The sequence below is a fragment of the Leopardus geoffroyi genome, chromosome X (assembly GCF_018350155.1).
Source record: "Leopardus geoffroyi isolate Oge1 chromosome X, O.geoffroyi_Oge1_pat1.0, whole genome shotgun sequence".
Taxonomy (NCBI): Eukaryota; Metazoa; Chordata; class Mammalia; order Carnivora; family Felidae; genus Leopardus; species Leopardus geoffroyi.
Genome location: NC_059343.1, coordinates 12,208,668 through 12,228,674, shown reverse-complemented (window position 1 = coordinate 12,228,674; position 20,007 = coordinate 12,208,668). Strand labels below are relative to the sequence as shown.

Sequence of the window (20,007 nt, the reverse complement as noted above, 5' to 3'; positions counted from 1 at the left end):
GTGTGTGTGTGTGTGTGTGTGTGTGTGTGTGGTGTGTGCAAAAGAGTTTCTGGGAGGTACACTATGCTCCAGGACACACTCTCAAGTGCCACCGCGGAGTGGCTGGATGCGTTCACACCCACAGCACTGCCTCGGATGCTGATTCTCTGCGTCTTTACTGGCATTTCGTATTATTTAGCATTTTCATTTTTGCCAACCTGAGGCACTTAAATGAGTAGCTTATTTTTTTTAATTTGCATTTTCTGATGATTCACGGGCCCAGTCTTTGAATCATTCACACCACAGCATGCTACGAAATTGGGGGACGTCTGTTCCAAGCATGTACCACTTCAGTCTGTTGTCTCTGTCTTTGCTGTGTTTTAACATAGCACATATTGGGAGACCAAACTTGGCTGTTTCTGCCAGTAGAGGTCACTGTCCCTCAGAAATTCTCTGCCAATGGTTTTGTCTTTGTTTTTGAGTGATTCCCCCCAGCCCTGCCCTGCCCCGGAATATTTGGCAATGATCGGAGACAGTTTTTTATTTTCACAATGTGTGTATGCTGCTGGCCCCTCGGGGACAGAGGCCAGGGATTCTGCTCAAACCCTATAATGGAGAGGACAGCAGCACCCAACAAACAACAAAGAATTATCTGGTCCCAGATGTTACAGGGCCAAGGTGAATTCACAGTGTAGACGCAATCCTAACGTGTACATCTGAAAGAAAGACAATGACATTCTCTGTGATCATAAAGTTGTCTATTATTTTTATCTAAAACAAGAATGCCATTTTCACTTCACAAAGTGGGGAAGTAGGGGAGAAGCATGCCTTCCTGATGAGTGTGGGAACAGGTAGGAAGACTGGGTGGGCACAAGGAAGGCAGAGGTTTGGGTAGCTGGAGAGCTTCTTCAGTGTGGGCTCTGCAGGGTCAAGGGAGTGGGTCTGGGGGCTTGGTGGAGCCGCCAGCTGTGGGGGAGAGGGCTGACTGGGGGTGTCAGGGACCCATGTGGGGGTAGAGCAGAGTGAAACAACTGTGGGTTTGAGTCTCAGGAGGTGGAGGTGGCAGGGCTCTGACTCAGGATACAGGGGAGACATCAGGCCGCGGGAGTCCCAGGCCCTGGGGAGTACTGATCTGCTCGGCAGCCCAGGCCACGGCGCTGTGTCCTTGAGGCAGGTAGGCCCGGGTCGGTGTCCTCTGGGGCCCTGCTGCACCAGGAGCAGAGGCCTCGCCTCAGAGGCCCAGGCCCGGGCACAAAGGAAGGGACCACTCTGTCTCTCCATACAGGCCTGAAGGAGGATGGCCTGGCCCCCGGTGTCTGCCTCTCTACCTTGGCCTGGAAGGTTCAAAGCAGAGAGGTGCTCAGATTCTTTTTTTTGATTTATTGCATTGGCTAGGGGCCCTCGGCGGGGCCTCCTTGACATAAGGCCCCAGGGGCTCCTGGATAGGCGGACAACTGTAGAATCTCCCCTGTGCTCCACAGGAGTGAGTTCGATGGTCACCAGGCTCCAACTGTGTGTGGGGTTCTGGGCATTCCCCAGCCATTTCATCAAACTCTTGTGATCACTAGAAAAATCCAACCCCATGAATATCTGGAGGGTTGGCTTGCGGTGAAAGCTTCTCTAGGCCTTGGGGACCTTCGTCCTCCAGATTCTGACATGGTCCCAGCAGGGTGGCACAGTGGGGGCGGGCTGGCTGCAGACCCAGGAGAGGCTACGGCTCCCATCCGGGCCTGGGCGGCAGCGGGTGGGCCTGGGCCAGGGGGAACCTCGCTTCTGGGCCAGGCGTGGCAGCGTGGCCATGGCTGTGCCCAGGCAGCTGCCCATGATCTCAGTGCAGCGGGGTCGGGACCTCTGAGGTGGAAATTCAGTTTCTGTAGGTTCCCGAAGTCTGCAGTTGTGAAGCACGCAGAGCTAGGAGGATCATTGGCATCGGGCACAAGGACAGCGCGTGGGGTCACTCGTGGGGGCCCTCTGGGCATGGAGTCGTGCCCGTGTGGGGCCAGTGCCCCATGGATGTAGCAACTGTGTGGGGCGTTCCCTGCTGCTGAGGGCGGGGTTGGGGGGAGAACCTCCCACTTCCCAGCACTGGTCCCAGGCGCTTGGCTCCAGCAGAGGGGCCAGGAGGGCTTGGCTTCTGTATGTGACATTGCAAGGGAGAAAATGGAATAGTTTCTATCAGGTCCCGAAAATTATAGAAAGTCGGCACAATGGCCCTGTCTTTATTGTGAAAATGAACATAATACACCTTAAAGAGCATTCGCTCTTTTAAGGAAAATGAAGTCAACTTATTAGTAAAGCGGATATGTCTTTCATTCTTCTTGAATAGTACCTGATGTCAGTCACCTCTGCAATCTGAAAATGGTGAAAGCCATTCAGGATTTATGTTTTAGCACTGACAGTGTTTATTTATGTGGACTCTCCTATGATTTTCAACCTTTATGCCCTTCATACATTCCTATATAGGTCGTCTCCATTCTGAACACTTAGGCCATTTCTTTCGTGTCGTTTCTATTGGTAATCTGTGTTTACAGAGTAGAATGAGGCACATTTCCAATTTACAGTTGGAAAGCAGGTAACTGCAGAAACAGTGTTCAAAGGCTGCTGGTAAATTGATTATAGCACTTCAGTTTGGAAGTCTTTTATTGAGTTGGCTCCAGTACTGGAGTAGGAGAGGGAGGGAAACGTGGTCAACAGAGGAAGCAAGTATTGGATGAAGAGTGGCACCTGATTTGTCTGGACCCAAGCTGTAGACGGCTGAATGAGGAAGACACTAAAAAGAGCTTGATGAGGAAGTACAAAAGGCTCCTGTAGCTCAGAAAAAAGGCCAGTGTTGAAGCCCGCGTGCTGTCAGCTAGTGGGTGATGCGAGAATAAGATCCTTAATGCTCTACTGTGTAATTTTTCTTGTTTTTTCATTTTGGTAGATCCTTATTTAACGGATGATCCCTAAATATATGCTTTTCAAACAAAGGAAATTTTCTATGCTAGTTTTTTCTTAATAAGACATTTCTTCATAATGGTAGAAATGACTTCATTCATAGCTAAGACACGTTTTCAGACAGTTATAACACCAGAGTGGATGTTCTAATGTAACTAGATATTATTTACTTACAATGTATTTTTTTCCCCCATCATCTGCAGAATTTCCCACGTCCTAGTTTGCAATGTAACCCAGCGAGTGTCATTCTGGTTTGTGGTTACAGATCCTTTGAAAAATCACACCCTTCCTGCTGTTGAGGTACAGACAGCCATAAGGTAATCACCGCTAAATATGTCTTCTACTGGTAAATCAATTTGTTGGTTAGTTTGCTGTTTTCATAGATTTTGAAGAATTCTCTCTCTTCTTACAATGACTTATGTATAAATATGTCAAAGATTTAATTTCGTTAGTTTGTTTTAGTGATCAGTTTGGATGAGTGGTTCTCATCCAAGGACAATTTTGCTTCCAAGGAAACATTTGGAAATGTCTAGAGACATTTTTGTTGTCATGGTTGAGGCGGGGTGTGTATGGGGGGGTTCTACCAGCATTGAGTAGACAGAAATTGGGGTGCTGATAAACATTCTGTTATACACAGGATAGCGCCTCAAAACAGACTTATTCAACCCCAGATGTCAGTTGTGCTGTGGCTGAGAACCCCTGGTTTAAATATTAGCCACGAATGTTTACTACTGTCTTCTTTTGTCAAGAACACCTTGTATGGCACTATTGTATGATGGTTCATCACATGGATTCTGGAGCCCAAATCCTTCTGGTTTTGCCTCTTGCTAACTGTTTAAATACAGATAAATTACTTCCCCTTTGTTATTCTCTTGTAATCTGTAAAATGGGAATAATTATGGTACCTCTCAGAGTTGTTGAGATTAAATGAGTTATTAAATGTAAGGTGTTTTGAAGAACCAGTCATACCTTTGACTTTTATTTAAAAACCAAGACAAAAATTCTCATTTCTTGGGTCTCTAAGGACCTACCTTCCTTAATTAATGTACAGCCTTTCCCTTTAAAAGATACTTTTTGAAAAAACAAGGTAAAGTCATGACTCTCCTACAAATTAAAAATAAATGCCATTAAAGATTTTATTATCTCATTAATTAATGAGGGAACTAGTAGTAAAATGTTCAGAACAGTTCAAAGGAGACTTTCAAGGAACCATGCATATATAGGAATCAAAATAGTAATCAGTCCATAGAAAATCAAGTGGACAAAAATAACTTACATTATGTCAGTTTTCTACTACTTACAGATTTGCAAAATAACTCAAAGACTGGGGCACCCGGGTGGCTCGGTTGGCTAAACATCCAACTCAATTTCAACTCAGGTCATGATCTCACGGTTCTGCAAGTTCGAGCCCTGTATTGGGCTCCACACTGACGGTGTGGAGCCTGCTTGGGATTGTCTGTCTCCCTCTCTCTCTTTGCCTCTCTCTCAAAATAAATAAAAACTTAAAAAAATAACTCAAGGACAAATAGAAGGTGTAAATTGTCCAGAAAGGTGTATCCACCAGACACTCAGTAGTATTTTTTTAACCCAATTTCAAGTTTTACACGTTTTTTTCCTGAGAGTTTGTCTCCTCTCCTTGTGATCATAACAAACTTTCAAAACTGAAATGTGTTCTTGACTTCAAAGAAGAGGAAGGATGCAGTTTGTTTTTACTTCACCCACTGTGCATTTTATGCATGTCAAAACTTTCTATCCCTCAAAAATGATTAATGTTGGGCAAAAGTATATTGGAAGAATGAGTTCAGGAGATCAACTCTTTCTCGAACAAGAAAGAGTGAAACAAAGTAGCGCTCCTCAACAAAGGATTTACAAATTACTGAAGTTCTGCTCTTTGCCAAGGAGAAATATCTAGTGAAAGAATTCATTTGCTCTCTGTAAAATATTAACATATAAGATAATGAGTATATAATCAAATGCCAAAGGTTTTTGTGTGAACAGTCATCCAGTTCCCTTACTGATCTGTACCAGTGCGAAATGATTTAATCTGCTTTAGCAGGAAGGTTTGACCTGTATTGTTTCTGCACTTCTGCCCCTAAGACTTACTGTTAATACTCAGCCCTTAGGGAATAAGAATTAGGAACAGTGTATTTCACAGGAAAAGGAATTTTATTCAAGCTCTCCCTGTGATCTGCGGGGGCCACAAGGAAATTAAGCTACTGCAGTTAAAGCAGGCTTCCATGAACCTGAGGGAGAAGAGTGAGTGTTTGGGATGAAAGTGTCTGTCAAAGGTCCTAGCAGGGGAAGCTATTAAGGGGGTGAGGATGGCCAATAGAATGAGAATTTGTGTTAGGGAATGCGTAGGTCTCACCAGGATTGTATGAAAATAAAGGGAACAATACCAAGAAAGAAAGATACCAGGAAGAGCAAGGAGATGGTAGCTAGAAGGCAGGGTGATAGGAATTTTTGGGCTGAAGAATCTGTGGAGTTGAAAAAATAATGCTAGTTCCACTGAATATTTGCATAACACTTCCTGCTTCATAAAGCGTGTTCCTACACATCTGTGGCATTTAATATCAACACCAATTGTTTTTGAGTAATTATTATTATCCTTGGTTTATAAATGAGGGAATTGAGGCCCAGGGAGATTAATTTTAATTGATTTGCTGAGGCCACCACACTAGAAATATAAAAAGCGAGGATTTGAACCCAGGTGCGCTGCCATCACACCCAGTGATGTTTTTTCTCTCCACCAGAGTGTCCACACTTAGGGAATTATGTGAGGGAATGAGCCACCAGTTCTACGATGTCTGTTTTAGCTCTGTCGTGAGGGCCTGGCCTTATCAGGCCAATCTTGGCTGGAAGATGTCCATGGTGACTGACACCTATTGGGGATTTCAGTGATGGTTGGAGTTTTAGTCTGTATTGAACTTCTTCATTTTTTAAAAATTTTTTAAAAAGCACTTTTAATGTTTATTTTTAAGAGAGAGAGACAGAGCATAAGTTGGGGAGAGGGAGGGACAGAGAGAGAGGGAGACACAGAATCCAAAGCAGGCTCCAGGCTCTGAGCTGTCAGCACAGAGCCCGATGCGGGGCTCGAACTCACTAACAGTGAGATCACGACTTGAGCCGAAGTCGGATGCTCAGCTGACTCAGCCAACCCAGGTGCCCCTGATCTAGAACTTCTAATCAGCCTGAGAGGCAAAAGAACAACAGAGTGTTCACTAACCAGGTAGATAGAATGAGAAATACAGAGTAACTTCTCATTTTACTCTGAGTTATACCTTAGTTGTGGGATTCATTATTATGTGGAGAAGTTTGTGTTCCCAGATTACCAATAATATGTTATGGAAAAAGGAAACTTTCCATAGTTTGATAAAAGAAAATTACACTGGAATTATCGCCTGCTGTAGATTTTCTGGCTGGGATTCTTTTTCACATTCATGAATAATAATGCCTCAACATAGATTTTTATTTGCTAAAGGTGGTCTTTCCTGATAGCTTGGTGCCAGTCTGCAGAGATTCTCAAGCCATTACTGTCAGGTTCAAGACTTAAGCTGTACAGAATGGTAGTCACCCGCCAAACGTGGGTATTGAGCACTTGAAACGTAGCTAGTCCAAGATTAGATATTCCCTAAGTGTAAAGTATTAAGTACAAAATAAAACGTGAACCAACTCAATTTTGATTACAGGTTGAAATTATATTTTTTAGATATATTGGCCAAAAAAAATGATTAAAATAATTTCAAGTGACTGGCTGGCTCGGTCGATTGAGCATGTGACTCGATCTCAGGGTCATGAGTTCAAGCTCCATGTTGGTTGTGGAGCCTACTTAAAATTAAAAAGAAAAATTCAAATAATTTCACTGGTTTCTTTTTACTTTTTCTTAAATTGCACCTCCTAGAGAATTTGAAGTCACACATGAGGCTTACATATATTTGTATTTTCCATTGCTGCTCTAGAGGTAGATGAAGTCAGTTTGTCTAGTGTGAATTCAGTAGATGCCATACACTATCTCTAAGAAATCTCACCTAGTTTGCAAATTACAGTTAGAAATTCACTTATTTGGTTTCATTCAAATAAGTCTTTGCTACCAACCCATCCCTAACTGCTGCCACCACCAAAAATGCAGATTTTCCCCAGGAAGAGTAACTCATTTACCTTGATAATTTTCTAGCTTTTTGGACTCCTCAAGCACCTGTTACTTTAGTCATATGGAACCACTTGGAATTTCCCGAACAAATCTACTATACCATGTCTCCATTCCTGTACTCACCACACATTTCAGGAAATCAAACATGGTGGGGAGAACTTAAGCTCGGGACTTCCCGTTACTTCTAGGACATTCACAACTGTGGAGGACAGTAGACAAGCCTTTCTGTAGCAGCCAGCACTGCTCTGAAAAGTACCACAGCACGATTGCCCTCTCATCAAACTGTCTAGTCAACCTCAAGTCTCATGCTACAGGGATGCTCTGTTTCTAGAGATAATTACAATCATGGAGAGATGGGTCTGGACCTTCTGTTTCTAATTGTTTTCCTCTCTTGTTTTGTTTGTTTTTGATCATTGTTGTATCCTAGAATGAATAGGAACCGGATCAACGGTGCCTTCTTTTTGAATGACCAGACTCTTGAATTTTTAAGAATTCCTTCCACTCTTGCACCACCCACCGACCCATCTGTGCCCATCTGGATTATTATATTTGGTGTGATATTTTGCATTGTCATAGTTGCAGTCATGCTATTGATTTTATCAGGAATCCGGCAACGTAGAAGGTAAGATACTAAAAGGGAGAGATTTAAAGAGCATTTTCCCCAAGCTGAAGGTAATGCCTTAAATCTGAAACTTTGAAAATATTGGTGATTGGCAAAATGTCACTTATGCTCTTGTGTTTAGAGACTTTTTACAGTCCAGTGTCCCTTACTGACTATAACTCCTTCCATTATTGTCTTTTTCTTTGTTCTACACCGTACGAATATTTCATATCAAGAATTGATTTTAATATGTGTTAAGATTTTGTAAGGTGGATATACAAAGCTAAGCAGATTTCTTGGGTATGCAGGGTTAATCTTTAATAGTCCTCCAGCTCCAAATGCTAGCAGTTCCACAGTTCTTTCCATGCATCCCCAGCTTGGCTTGCCTTTTCTTGGCCTCGTGCCTGCAGCTGCCATCTTGTCCCAGATACTTTTGTGCTTTTATACTTCCCTCCCTTCAGTAGTTGCTTGTCCCTCTAGTGCCTATGGTATTACATGGAACCATGGCCCTAGAAGTGACCTTTGAGTCAACACCTTGCATCAGAATCACCTGAAACATTTGTTAAAATGTAGGTTCCTTTGCACTACTGCAGACTTTCTAAATTATAATCCGTGAAGGGGATGTATTTTAATGAATATCCGGGTTATTATAATTCACTTAGTTTGAGGGCTTCCAATTTAACTACTTTATAGAGATTCCTACTCCCTGAGTTCATTTATCTGGATTCTGGGGCACTGCAAACTTTGCTGTCTAAATGATTGCAATTACTTCAATCTGGCCGGAATTGCCGACCAATGGGAGAGTTACTAAGGCAGTGGGACAGGAGGAGAGGAGATAGGATTTCTCAACATGATGAAAGGAGAAAATAAATTTGTTTACAAGAACCTCTGATCCAGAGAGGGTCCTTACTCTTCATTAGGCCATTTGATTCTTCTAAAACCTTCTCTTCCGGGGCGCCTGGGTGGCGCAGTCGGTTAAGCGTCCGACTTCAGCCAGGTCACGATCTCGCGGTCCGTGAGTTCGAGCCCCGCGTCGGGCTCTGGGCTGATGGCTCAGAGCCTGGAGCCTGTTTCCGATTCTGTGTCTCCCTTTCTCTCTGCCCCTCCCCCGTTCATGCTCTGTCTCTCTCTGTCCCAAAAATAAATAAAACGTTGAAAAAAAAAATAAAAAAACCTTCTCTTCCGATACCAAGGAAGAGGAATTCAGGTAAGCGGGAATCACGGGGACATGCGTTGGTTTTCAAAAGGGTCGATGCCCACACAGACATGTGGGATGAGTTTGGCCAAGTATGTGTTCAACTAAATGTTTCTCTGGGGGTTTACTCCTTTCCATATGTCTCACTCTAGTTGCTAGCAGAAAGGAATCATTTTAAATGTTGGCCTTTGTAGATTTCTTTTCACAAATGATAAGTGCTCTAGAATAAAGGAGATTTATGTCTAGTGCCCAAACTAAACTCAGAGATTAATATCAAGTTGTACTTGCTCAGCTTTCTTCATGTTGGCATGGCATGTAATGCAGAGAGCCTTGGAACGAGTTGTTAATTTGTTTTGAGTTTTTTTCGAATTTTAAGAAATATTCCCTTGCAATGTTTGAATACTTACGCTTAATATTTTTAAGTTTCGTATCAATCCTAGAATGCTGTGATCCTATCGTTTCTAAGGATCGTAACTTCTGTGAATGCGCTTCATCTCCTTGGTTCCCAGTTTTCTCACTAGCACAATACAGTATAGGAGTTAGAAGAATGGACTCTGAGACTGCTTAGATTCAAAGTATTTATCTCCTAGATTCTGCTCTTGTATGTAATCCATTAACTCTATGCGTATCAGGGAGCACAGGCAATGAGTCAGGGAAACCAGGCTCAGGGGAATATGGTTTCTGGTGCTAGAGTCGAGTTGGTTAAATCTATCTTTGTTGCCTGTGCATAGATAACTCTTCTAGAGTGACAGTGCAGTGTACTGGAAATAATGAACGTGGTGGGGTCAAAAGAGTTAATGCAGTGGTGTGCTTAGAGTGGTGCCTGGCCCACGGCGAGCGCTCAATAAGTGTTAGTTCTATTATTTTATTATCCTGCCATTTGCTGGTCTTCCAGCTTTGCTATCTCTTTCCTGCTGAGCGGATTCTGCAGTAATATAATCACTGGGTGTGTAGCGTCATAATCTGTTGCCTGGGAGAAGTGAGACTGTTGTCACAACCCTGCCTTCGCAAATTCATTTCGTGTTCAGACTAGGAAAACAGATAGACAAATCTCTTGCGTAAACCTGGAGAGCATCACTAATTGGCAAATATAGTCAGGACAGTTATGACATCCTTCTGAAGATAAATTGATTTGTTGTGTTTTGAGTCTGATACGCTCTGTGGTGGGCTTCTCTTGGGCAAAGTATTGCTTTGAAGGTGTGGAGAGGGTGCAGTTTGAAGTGGGAAGAGCCCCGATGATTGTCATGATAGCCCTTTCTAATCATGCAAGAAGCAGGAGTTGCCCCCAATGCCTTTAGTCCTGAGGAAGACAAAGATTTGTCCGACAATCCAATCCATACATTGGATAGTAATGAACATGGTTTGCGTGATACAGACCTTAAACTTAGAAGGACAGACTGCAGAGTCATCTAAGTTACCATTTTGCTTCTGTGGAGAAGAGTGCCACTGTCATCTAAGACATACGCATACTTTACTGTTGAGGAAATTTCTCAAGTAAAGCTTTGGCAATTCTTCTGCCTGGGTCAATAACAGCATTACATTCATTATTCATATACAGTCATTGGAAGCCAAACTAAGTGAACTCAAACCCCAGCTATACCCTTTAGCCAAAAGGCCTCGGTCAAGTCATCTAATTTCCATGGGACTGTTCTGCCATCTGTAGTAGGAAGATAATATCTCACAGGGCTTCCATGAGGATTGGGTGAGATAAATGTATGTGAAGTACCTAGGATATAGTAAGCTCTAAATAAACAGTAATTATTATTATCCAAGCAGAGCTTACCCCATTTCTGTGACTAAGAGATGCTGAAAAAGGATCTCTTTTCTGTCCAGAAATTGCCATGATACTGTAAAAAAAAATTTCTAGTTCAGTGGCTCATTGCTTGGGACTTTAGTAGTGAACACATATTTTAAAAGGCAAATGACACCACAACAATTGTTATTGTTACGGGCTAACAGCTAGTTAATAAAGCTAAAGTACTGACAAAAAAAAAAAAAAGGCAAATGATCTTATTAGGGTTACTGTTTACTAGAATAGTGGTGAACTGGTTAACTAGCTTTCTAAAAAATACTCTGATTTGTAGCATTTGTTGATTTCCTATCAAGTATGAGATTTCTGAATGTTTAACAACCACCTCTGGCAAGCCCATGCCAGCCAGCTTCCACACACCAATGCCACCTCCTTGGGAAATAATTTGAGGAAGATGCTCCTTTCTCTGTTACCGTCTAGTTGAGAATAGCAGTTTGTGGAAATGAGAGATTTGTTGGAGGAAAAAAAGTTGGAAAAAGATTTTTTTTTTAATTTTCTTTCAGGAGATACTTAGGCAGCTGGGTAGGTGGGCAGGTGCCCAAGATGGACTGCATATACTCCATGGTGACGTCTGTACTAGATCTGTGTCTAGCCCCAGCCCACAAGCAGATGTTTTAGATCTCTGGCCAGCTTTATGATGATGGCAATGGTGATGACAGTGATGGTTGTAATGGTGATGGGGATGTGATAATGATCATGGTGATGAAGTTGTGATGTGTGCTTTAGTAGAAAGAGCACTGGCTCAGTACTCTTGGTTTTGGGTTCTGATCTCAGGCCCCGGTGTTTACTAGCTGAGTGGTCTTGAGCAGGTGACATATGGAAAACGAGGATAATAATATTTTTCTTAAATAGCTATGATTATAAGGAGACAAAGTCAGAGAATACACACAAGTGCTTTATACCCTGGAAAGTGCTATAGTAATGCAAGTTACTAGCATCACCATCAAAAATCAATTAAAAGCCCTAACTTTATATAACCTGGGACTGTGCTATAAAAGGAGAGTCACAGACGCAGCATGATTTCAGACTTGCGTGTATATAGTAGGATTGGTTTATGAATCCTGTATATAAATAGACTGTAATAACGTTAGGGTCTTAGGAAAGGATCTTAACAATGATCTAAATTCATCTCTCCAGAAGCCAAGGCCCAAAGAAGTAAAAAATGTCTTATTCCTTTATCAACCATCCACTCTGTCATAGGAGCTCTAGTATGTATCATAGAAGATACATACATAGATAACATGGATGGGCCTTGCCTGCAAGGAGATTATAGTCTTGTACTTGGTAACAAAGCCACGTTAAGGACTCAGGACATAAAACCCTAACTAATGCTCACAGTTGAGCATAGTCATGAGTAAATTCACTTGGTTTATTTCTGGTTTTGTTTCTATTCCTATAAGGTCAATAGTAAACAGGAATACTTTTCAGTCTCTACAGATATTGCTTTTCACACAAGGGGATGGGGCTCAGCCTACACACTTTCATTATACTGAAACTTCACGTGAAACTTCACATTCATGTAAAGTCTTAATTAAGTCAATAGTCTTAAAAATAGATATGTACATAAAATCAGGAATGTTATAGCTAATAATTGTTTCCCTTTGCTGTTCTTAAATGTACATACTCAATAGGAATCAAATACGTGTTTTGAGTGAATCCTGGGGAGATTAAATTAGAGTTCTAGTTTACTGGTGAGACCAATCTTGTTCCATTCTCAAAGACAAGCTGCTCTACATATTTGAGTCTTAGCTCCTTCATTTGAAAAACAGGGATAGGGGCGCCTGGGTGGCGCAGTCGGTTAAGCGTCCGACTTCAGCCAGGTCACGATCTCACGGTCTGTGAGTTCGAGCCCCGCGTCGGGCTCTGGGCTGATGGCTCAGAGCCTGGAGCCTGTTTCCGATTCTGTGTCTCCCTCTCTCTCTGCCCCTCCCCCGTTCATGCTCTGTCTCTCTCTGTCCCAAAAATAAATAAACGTTGAAAAAAAAAAAAAAACAGGGATAATAATAAAATCCTTATAATATTGCACATAATAATCCTTATAATATTAATAATAGGAACTAAATGAGGTAATGTATATAAAGCACTTAGTCTGGTTTCTGTCACATAATAGATACTAATTATTATTAGTATCCCTACTGCATGGCAGACATAAAGCAACCTGACTAGAGTCGCATGGTTAGAAAGTAGTAGTCACCGTATTTAAAACCAGGTGGGCTGGATCCCAAAGCCCATCGATCTCACTGACCTGTGGTGCCCACTGAAATAATTCCAGTAACGCCGATATTTTCCCCAGGAATCACTGGTACTGATCATGAGGACACTCCCAATTCTCCAATAATTAATTCTGTTCTGTTTAAAATCGTATTTGTCTGTCCTTTGTTGTTTTCTGGCTATTCTTGGGCCTTGGCTCTTCAGCTCTATCTTGTTTGAAAGGAGACAGAAGTATTCTCTGTGCTTTTAGCCGCCACTACTTTATTTTGAACAAACCCTGCTTCTCAACACCCCCTAGCTCCGAGGGTCAGCTGATGGTTTTTTTGTCCCCTCTTTTGCCCCTTTTCTGTTTGGATTTATGAGAAATGTCTACTTTCGAGGCTCTTAAGAGCTAGTTTCAGGTATTTTAGTTACTTTCTAAAAAATCCTCCTGAACCACCTGACACTGCAGGAACAACAGAAGTCATTAACACTCTATTTTATTTTTCAGGAAAAAGAATTCATGTTTTTAGCAGAACATCAATTCAGAATGATCCAGAAACATGGTTCAGTTTTCTTACTGTTAGTAAGAGCAATGCACAGGCAGTGAGTCAGTTTATTACAGGACCTACTATGAAATGTGACAAACTACTATAGTACTGTTACATAACCTTTGAGCCGCTTATCGTGTCCAGCCAGCAAGTTACTGACATTGCAGTTTGTGAAGCCCAGCAATGCCAAGACTCAGAACAATTGGATCTAAGGTCACAAGAGCACAACATGTACCTAATTTGCCACTGACACAGCTTCATTAGATATACTTCCGTAGCCATTTCACTCAATCTTTTTGGTTGAGAAGTCCTTCCTCTAAAGGAGACAAACTTGTCCTCATCTATTTGGGTCTTTCTTTTTAGTTCCTCCCCATCCTCTGTGATGCCTCATGGATTAGTTTTATGGTTCAGAGGGGGAGGCAAGACTCCTTGCAGCCATCTACATGTGTCTAGCTCTCTGCAGTTTTTCATCTAATGTTTTATCATCGATAAAAACACTTTCTTAACTAAGGAAACTGACAAATAGATGCTGGCAACCATTATTTCTAAGACTACCACCTACTTCAGAGTGCTGCATCCATTAAGATTTTGGCAAGATGAGGGGCGCCTGGGTGGCTCAGTCAGTTCAGCGTCTGACTTCAGCTCAGGTCATGATCTCATAGTCACGAGTTTGAGCCCTGCATTGGGCTCTGTGCTGACCGCTCAGAGCTGGGAGCCTGCTTCGGATTCTGTGTCTCCCTCTCTCTCTGTCCCTCCCTCCGCTCAAGCTCTGTTTCTCTCTCTCAAAAATAAATTAAACATTGAAAAAAATTTTTTTTAAAGTTTTGGTAAGATGAATTTCATACTTACATATGCAAATTTTAGAGTAAGATTTGACTGTTGAAAATCTATTTACTGTTGTGGAGAATTATTATTCACTTCAAGCCCAATGAGGAATGAGTTTTGGGGAAATTGCGTGAACTATACAATTTTAATGATAATTTATAAATATGCATTTCTTTTTTTAATTTTTTTAAAAAAATTACATCCAAATTAGCATATAGTGCAACAATGATTTCAGGAGTAGATTCCTTAATACCCCTTACCTATTTAGCCCACACCGCCTCCAGTAACCATCTGTTTGTTCTCCATATTTATGAGTCTCTTATGCTTTGTCCCCCTTCCTGTTTTTATATTATTTTTGTTTCCCCTCCCTTATGTTCATCTGTTTTGTCACTTAAAGTCTTCATATGAGTGAAGTCATATGATATTTGTCTTTCCCTGGCTAATTTCACTTAGCATAATACCCTCCAGTTCCATCCATGTAGTTGCAAATGGCAAGATTTCATTCTTTTTGATTGCTGAGTAATACTCCATTGTATATATGTATACCACATCTTCTTTATCCGTTCATCCATCGATGGACATTGGGCTCTTTCCACACTTTGGCTATTGTTGATAGTGCTGCTATAAACATTGGAGTGCATATGTCCCTTTGAAACAGCACACCTGTATCCCTTGGATAAATACCTTGGATAGTAGTGCAATTGGGTCGTAGGGTAGTTCTATTTTTAATTTTTTGAGGAACCTCCCTACTGTTTTCCAGAGCGGCTGCACCAGCTTGCATTCCTAATAAATATGCATTTCTTACTGGAGCTTCATCCCTATTGAAATATCACTCCTCTTTTTTATAATCCATAAAAAATGGGAAGGAAGATGAGTGAAATTTGGAGTTTTTCCCTTTTATTAACTCTTTTCTTTTCACTTTAGGTTGAGGACTGAGTCTCTTTGAGCACACAGTAGTCACTCAAAGCATAGTTATCCAATGAATGCTGGATACTGTGAATGGAAGTGATATGATTGATGGTTATAGAATGTCCATTGCTTTTGCTTTCTGGAGGACATGGAAAGTAACAATACTCCTGTCCACCAGAGGAGAGGCAAGAGTATTCTAGTCCTCTGTTAGGTGATTTCACTTGGCTGAAACATGAAACTCTGTGCTCATCCCAGCCTGCCCTGATAGCTGATGGCTGAAGCTTAGCATGGCCAGTACAGTGTCTTCACCCTGAGGATGGAAAAACACAGGAGCTTATCCTTTACTAGGTCTCTGGAACTGTGACCTCCAGCTTCTAACCCAGCATTGGGCCTGTAGTGATAAATTGTGACACTTGATAGTGGCATATACAATAGCGAAATATTTTCAAGTGATGACGATGGGATCTACTGCATTGGAATGATACTTCACCTTTCTTTATGAACTTCAACTATTTGGAATTATCTAATAAACCATCAGCAAACCCTTGCAAAATCTATACTACTAATTTCTAAGGTAGGAAAACAAATGTTTTCCTCTATTCATTTGGAAAAGCAACAATACAAGAGATACAAGAAATATTATGTGTGTATGTGTCCTTCCTTTCCTCTTCTTTTCTTGCTTCTTTCTTCTTTTCTTCTTTCTTTCTTTTTCTGTGGTGAATCCCATTCAAGATCTACCTTTGCCTACTGTCTAACTTGACCTACAGCCTTAGTCCATCCACCCATCCATTAATTTATCATCCAGCCAGCCAGTCATTGATCCATCTGTCTAACTAGCTAGCCAACTATCCATGTGTCTGTCCATCCAACTCTAAGCACATCACTTAAGTGCCTACTCTGTGCTGAGGCCAGATCAGCTGTTTTATAAAATATTTTAAAATTTGGATTTGTCTGATTACTTCCTCCTGGCAGATTCAGGTAAAAAAAATTTGGTGATGGGGTGGGGTAGGAACACAGAACACAGAATTTTATAAATAAACAATAAATAAAATCTCAGTGCATCAAATCTGGAGGCACTGTCAATTTGTCTCATTGTTGGTGATGTTCACCAGATTTCTTCCTTGACAAAATACAAATATCTCTTTGTAATTAGTACACTGCTTGTGAGTGTGATACACTGAGACCATGTGAATATCCTGTTCCCCAACCATCCCTTACTCAATGGTTGAATATCCATTGATGAGCCTCATCAGAATGAATTATTATTATAGTGGTGATTTTCTATTTCTGTTACTCTTTCTATCTTAGTCGTCATTCTTTTGTAAATAAGAGCTCTTTCTTTTTTCTCCCTTCCTCCACCATATTCTTTAAAACACATTAAAATGGACTCTCATGCAGGACAAATAGGAAGCTCTACCTCAGTCATCATTGGGGCATTTTCACCACTTCCTCATTCACCAGAGACTCACCAAGGTCCTAAGGGACTTCCATAGTGGTGGGAGTCCATCCTGGTCACCACAGCAATACCCACCATTCCAGCAGTGTGATCGATTTGGGTCTACCTCTTTGAAGTTTCCACAGATTCCTGGAACAAAAGCATCTCTGGCAAGTCTGGGAGCATCATGCCCAAAATCATGCTTCTGTGATGCCCCAACATCTAACTTGTGATTAACCTCAGGGAAACTACTCTTCTCTGTGGTTGCATAGAGGTACCCACCTCTTTTTTTTTTTCTTTTACCTTCCTTGATAACAAGCATAGTTGGCTCAGTGTCTTGGTCTTTCACAAAAGACAGGAAAACCCTTTGAATTCAAGGCTACAGCTTTCCACACTCCAAGGAAATATTAAGGGTAGGGCTAGCAGAGTCTACAAAGGGTCTGAGAATGAGGAACTCAAAGATTTACAGTGTCATACAGAGTTTTTTCGGGGAATGACCTGGAATTTTAGCTCCGAGTTGTAATGTAATTAGTAAAGTGTGTTCTGAGTTCCAAAAGCCCAATTTACAAACGAATGCAACTATTTTGTAATGAGTAGAGCCAAGCAATGATATCTGCAATTTATAATGGTTACTTCTTTTCTACAAAGGAATGTGAGTTTGGTTCTTGATGCCTCATTTCAATTTGATTTCCACCCACTATTTACAGACTATTTGTCAAATCCTGTGAGAGGAATTTGTTACTTTTTTAAAATTCAATTTTTGTTAAATTGTTCTCCTAGAGCTAAATTTTTTAACTTGCTATTTTACCACACATTTTCTTCGCGTTCCTTCATACAATTTGTGTGTGTATACAAACACATTCATTCATATAAATATATATTCACTCATATACATATTCATGCATATTTATTTTAGTATTCTAAATAAGACGGCTTATTCTGATCAGTATGTATATATCATCCATGCAGACTTCTTAGTAGCAACTTTTCAGCTCATTAGCTCGTTACGATCTTTGAAATTTTTTTGAAAATACAGAATGTCATCAACTATTTCATCATTCTAAGGTTCATCTTCCCTTTCCTACTCTCCATGTTTGTACAGAAGACCAGGATTTCTTCTCCTAGATCCCAATCATTCTTTCTGTGTGCATTTAGGATGAGCAAAGGACCAACTGAAGTGGATGACTCTGAAGATAAGTGTGAAAACACGATCACAATTGAGAATGGCATCCCCTGCGATCCCTTGGACACTAAGGGAGGGCACATTAACGATGCCTTCATGACAGAGGATGAGCGGCTCACCCCTCTCTGAAGGGCTGCTGTTTTGCTTCCCCCAAGGAACTCAACACTTGTTTCTGCGCAACTGCTAAGCATTATAAATGATCAAAGGCAGATTGTATATTTTGTTTCACCATTCTTCTTTTGTAAGAAATTTTCAATGTGCATGAAAGTAAAAGGCAATCAGTTATATCCATGAAGACCTTTGGAATCATAAGCTGTTGACTACTCAGAATATTCCAAAATATTTCTCCAACAACACAATGTGTAATTGTAGTCATGTGGTGTCTTTAGTTATTGGTTTAAAAATGCATTTGTGTTAAGCATTTCCAGAAATAAGGTCAGGCCACTACATGTATTTTTTTTCACACTTTGAAGACCTAAAGAGAAATATTTTTTCCGGTGGAAAATACCTATAATATGGTATGGAAATCTTTGAAAATGGATCCTTTTTGAATATTGTTTATATCACTCTGCACATGACTAAGAAATCAAGAATAGAAAATAATGATTATAACTGAGATGGATGAATATGGGAGTATCAATACATGAGGTGAAATTTGATCCTGTTATCATACCAATACTTGCTTATTCTCTATCAGTCTCCGATAGGGTAGCCCTGTTTGTTGACTATTTCTGCAATTTGTAAAAGTACAATCTAGGTGAATTTAATAAAGTGCTAATCATCTCTTTTTAATTATGCAACTGACTGTGGTCTGAGAGTTATTTTCATGCTGTGGAAGTCAGGAAACCTATTTTTTATTAGTTATGCGTAATCTATTCTACAACCCTAGAAATGAATTATTTTCGTTGTGTGTATCCTTACTTTGAAGACAACTTACAGTTAGTACACTTCATTACACTTCCAGATAGGCCATGATTCTTCTAAATTCTAATAATAATTTATTATACATTTATGAATAGAATGAAAATTTGCTGCTCAGTCTGCTACTGCTGTCACCCATAGTTGATGTTACCACAACAGTTTCTAACTCTCTCCCCTGACCCAGTGTTGTTTCCTGGATACAAACTCCAAGATGGGTCGTTGCAAGCAGAAGGCTTACTGGGGAATGCTCTCAGGAGATACACCTGTAAGAAGTGAGGAAGGCAGGTGTGGCAAATAGACTCAAAGATGTCTGCCATCTAATGTTCACACCTTCATGTAATCTCTCTCCTTGAGTGAGGACGGGACTGGTGAGTTGCTTCTAATGTATGGAACACAGCAAAGATGAGGAGACATTACTCCTGCAATTACTTTATATCATGTCTGAGTCTGTCTTGCCAGCAGATGTGTTTAGAGACTCTCCTTGTTGGCTTGACTAAGTGGCCATGTTGGGAAAGCCTACATGAAAGAAACTGTGAACAGCCTCTAGGAATTGTTGGTGGCCTCTCAGCACTGAAGACAGCCTCTGACCAACAGCCAGCCAGAAGCTGAGGTCCTCAGTCCTTCAACCTCAAGGAAGTGAATTCTGTCAACAACTGGAGTGAGCTTGGAAGTGGATTTTTCCCCAGTCAAGTCTCCAGATGAGAATGCAGTCTGGTCAACACTTGGATTGCAGTCCAAGCAGAGGACCCAGTTAAGATGTGCCCAGACTCCCAACCCATGACACTGTGAGATGATAAATGTGTGTTTTTTCAAGCCACTAAGTTTGCAGTAATGTGTTATGCAGCAATAGGAAATTAATAGAGTGGGATTAGGCAGAGGGAGAAGTGACCAGCAACATGGTTACAATAGAGGCTTCAGCCAATCCTTCAAGGAGCTTAGGAGCTGAGGTTGTCCCTGATTCAGATAAGGTGGCTGGGCCTTTGTATCTCCACATTAGCCAGTCATGGCCATGGGTGCTCTCTGGGAGAGGATCTGCTGTTGGGAAAGGCAGTTCCCCGTGGCTGGGGGCAATTCCCATCGAAGGGATCAGCTGTGAGCCTTCAAAAGCCAATGTTTCCAGAAGCTGGGGATGGGAAGGTGAGCCTTGAAGAGAGGGCCTGGTGAACCCCCAGAATATCCACCACACCCTCTCCAGTCCACTGGCTGTAATGTAGCTTGAATTAATACCCAAAATGCAAACCTGATCCTGTTGGTTCCTGACGTAGATGCTTTTAAATGGCTTTTTATATTCCTTAGGATAAAGCCAGACTCTTTATTATTT

The 20,007-nt window shown here is 41.2% G+C and overlaps 1 protein-coding gene across 1 annotated transcript in view; it reads left to right on the top strand.

Moving 5' to 3' along the window:
- Window positions 1-18,565, top strand: part of CLTRN (collectrin, amino acid transport regulator) — a 32,463-nt gene extending 13,898 nt beyond the window's left edge. The window contains exons 4-6 of the mRNA XM_045470741.1: window positions 3,120-3,233; window positions 7,494-7,688; window positions 17,738-18,565. Coding sequence (XP_045326697.1) covers window positions 3,120-3,233; window positions 7,494-7,688; window positions 17,738-17,894 — 466 coding nt within the window. The 3' untranslated portion in view covers window positions 17,895-18,565. The remainder of the gene's footprint in view (window positions 1-3,119; window positions 3,234-7,493; window positions 7,689-17,737) is intronic.
- The last annotated feature ends 1,442 nt before the right edge of the window (window positions 18,566-20,007 follow it).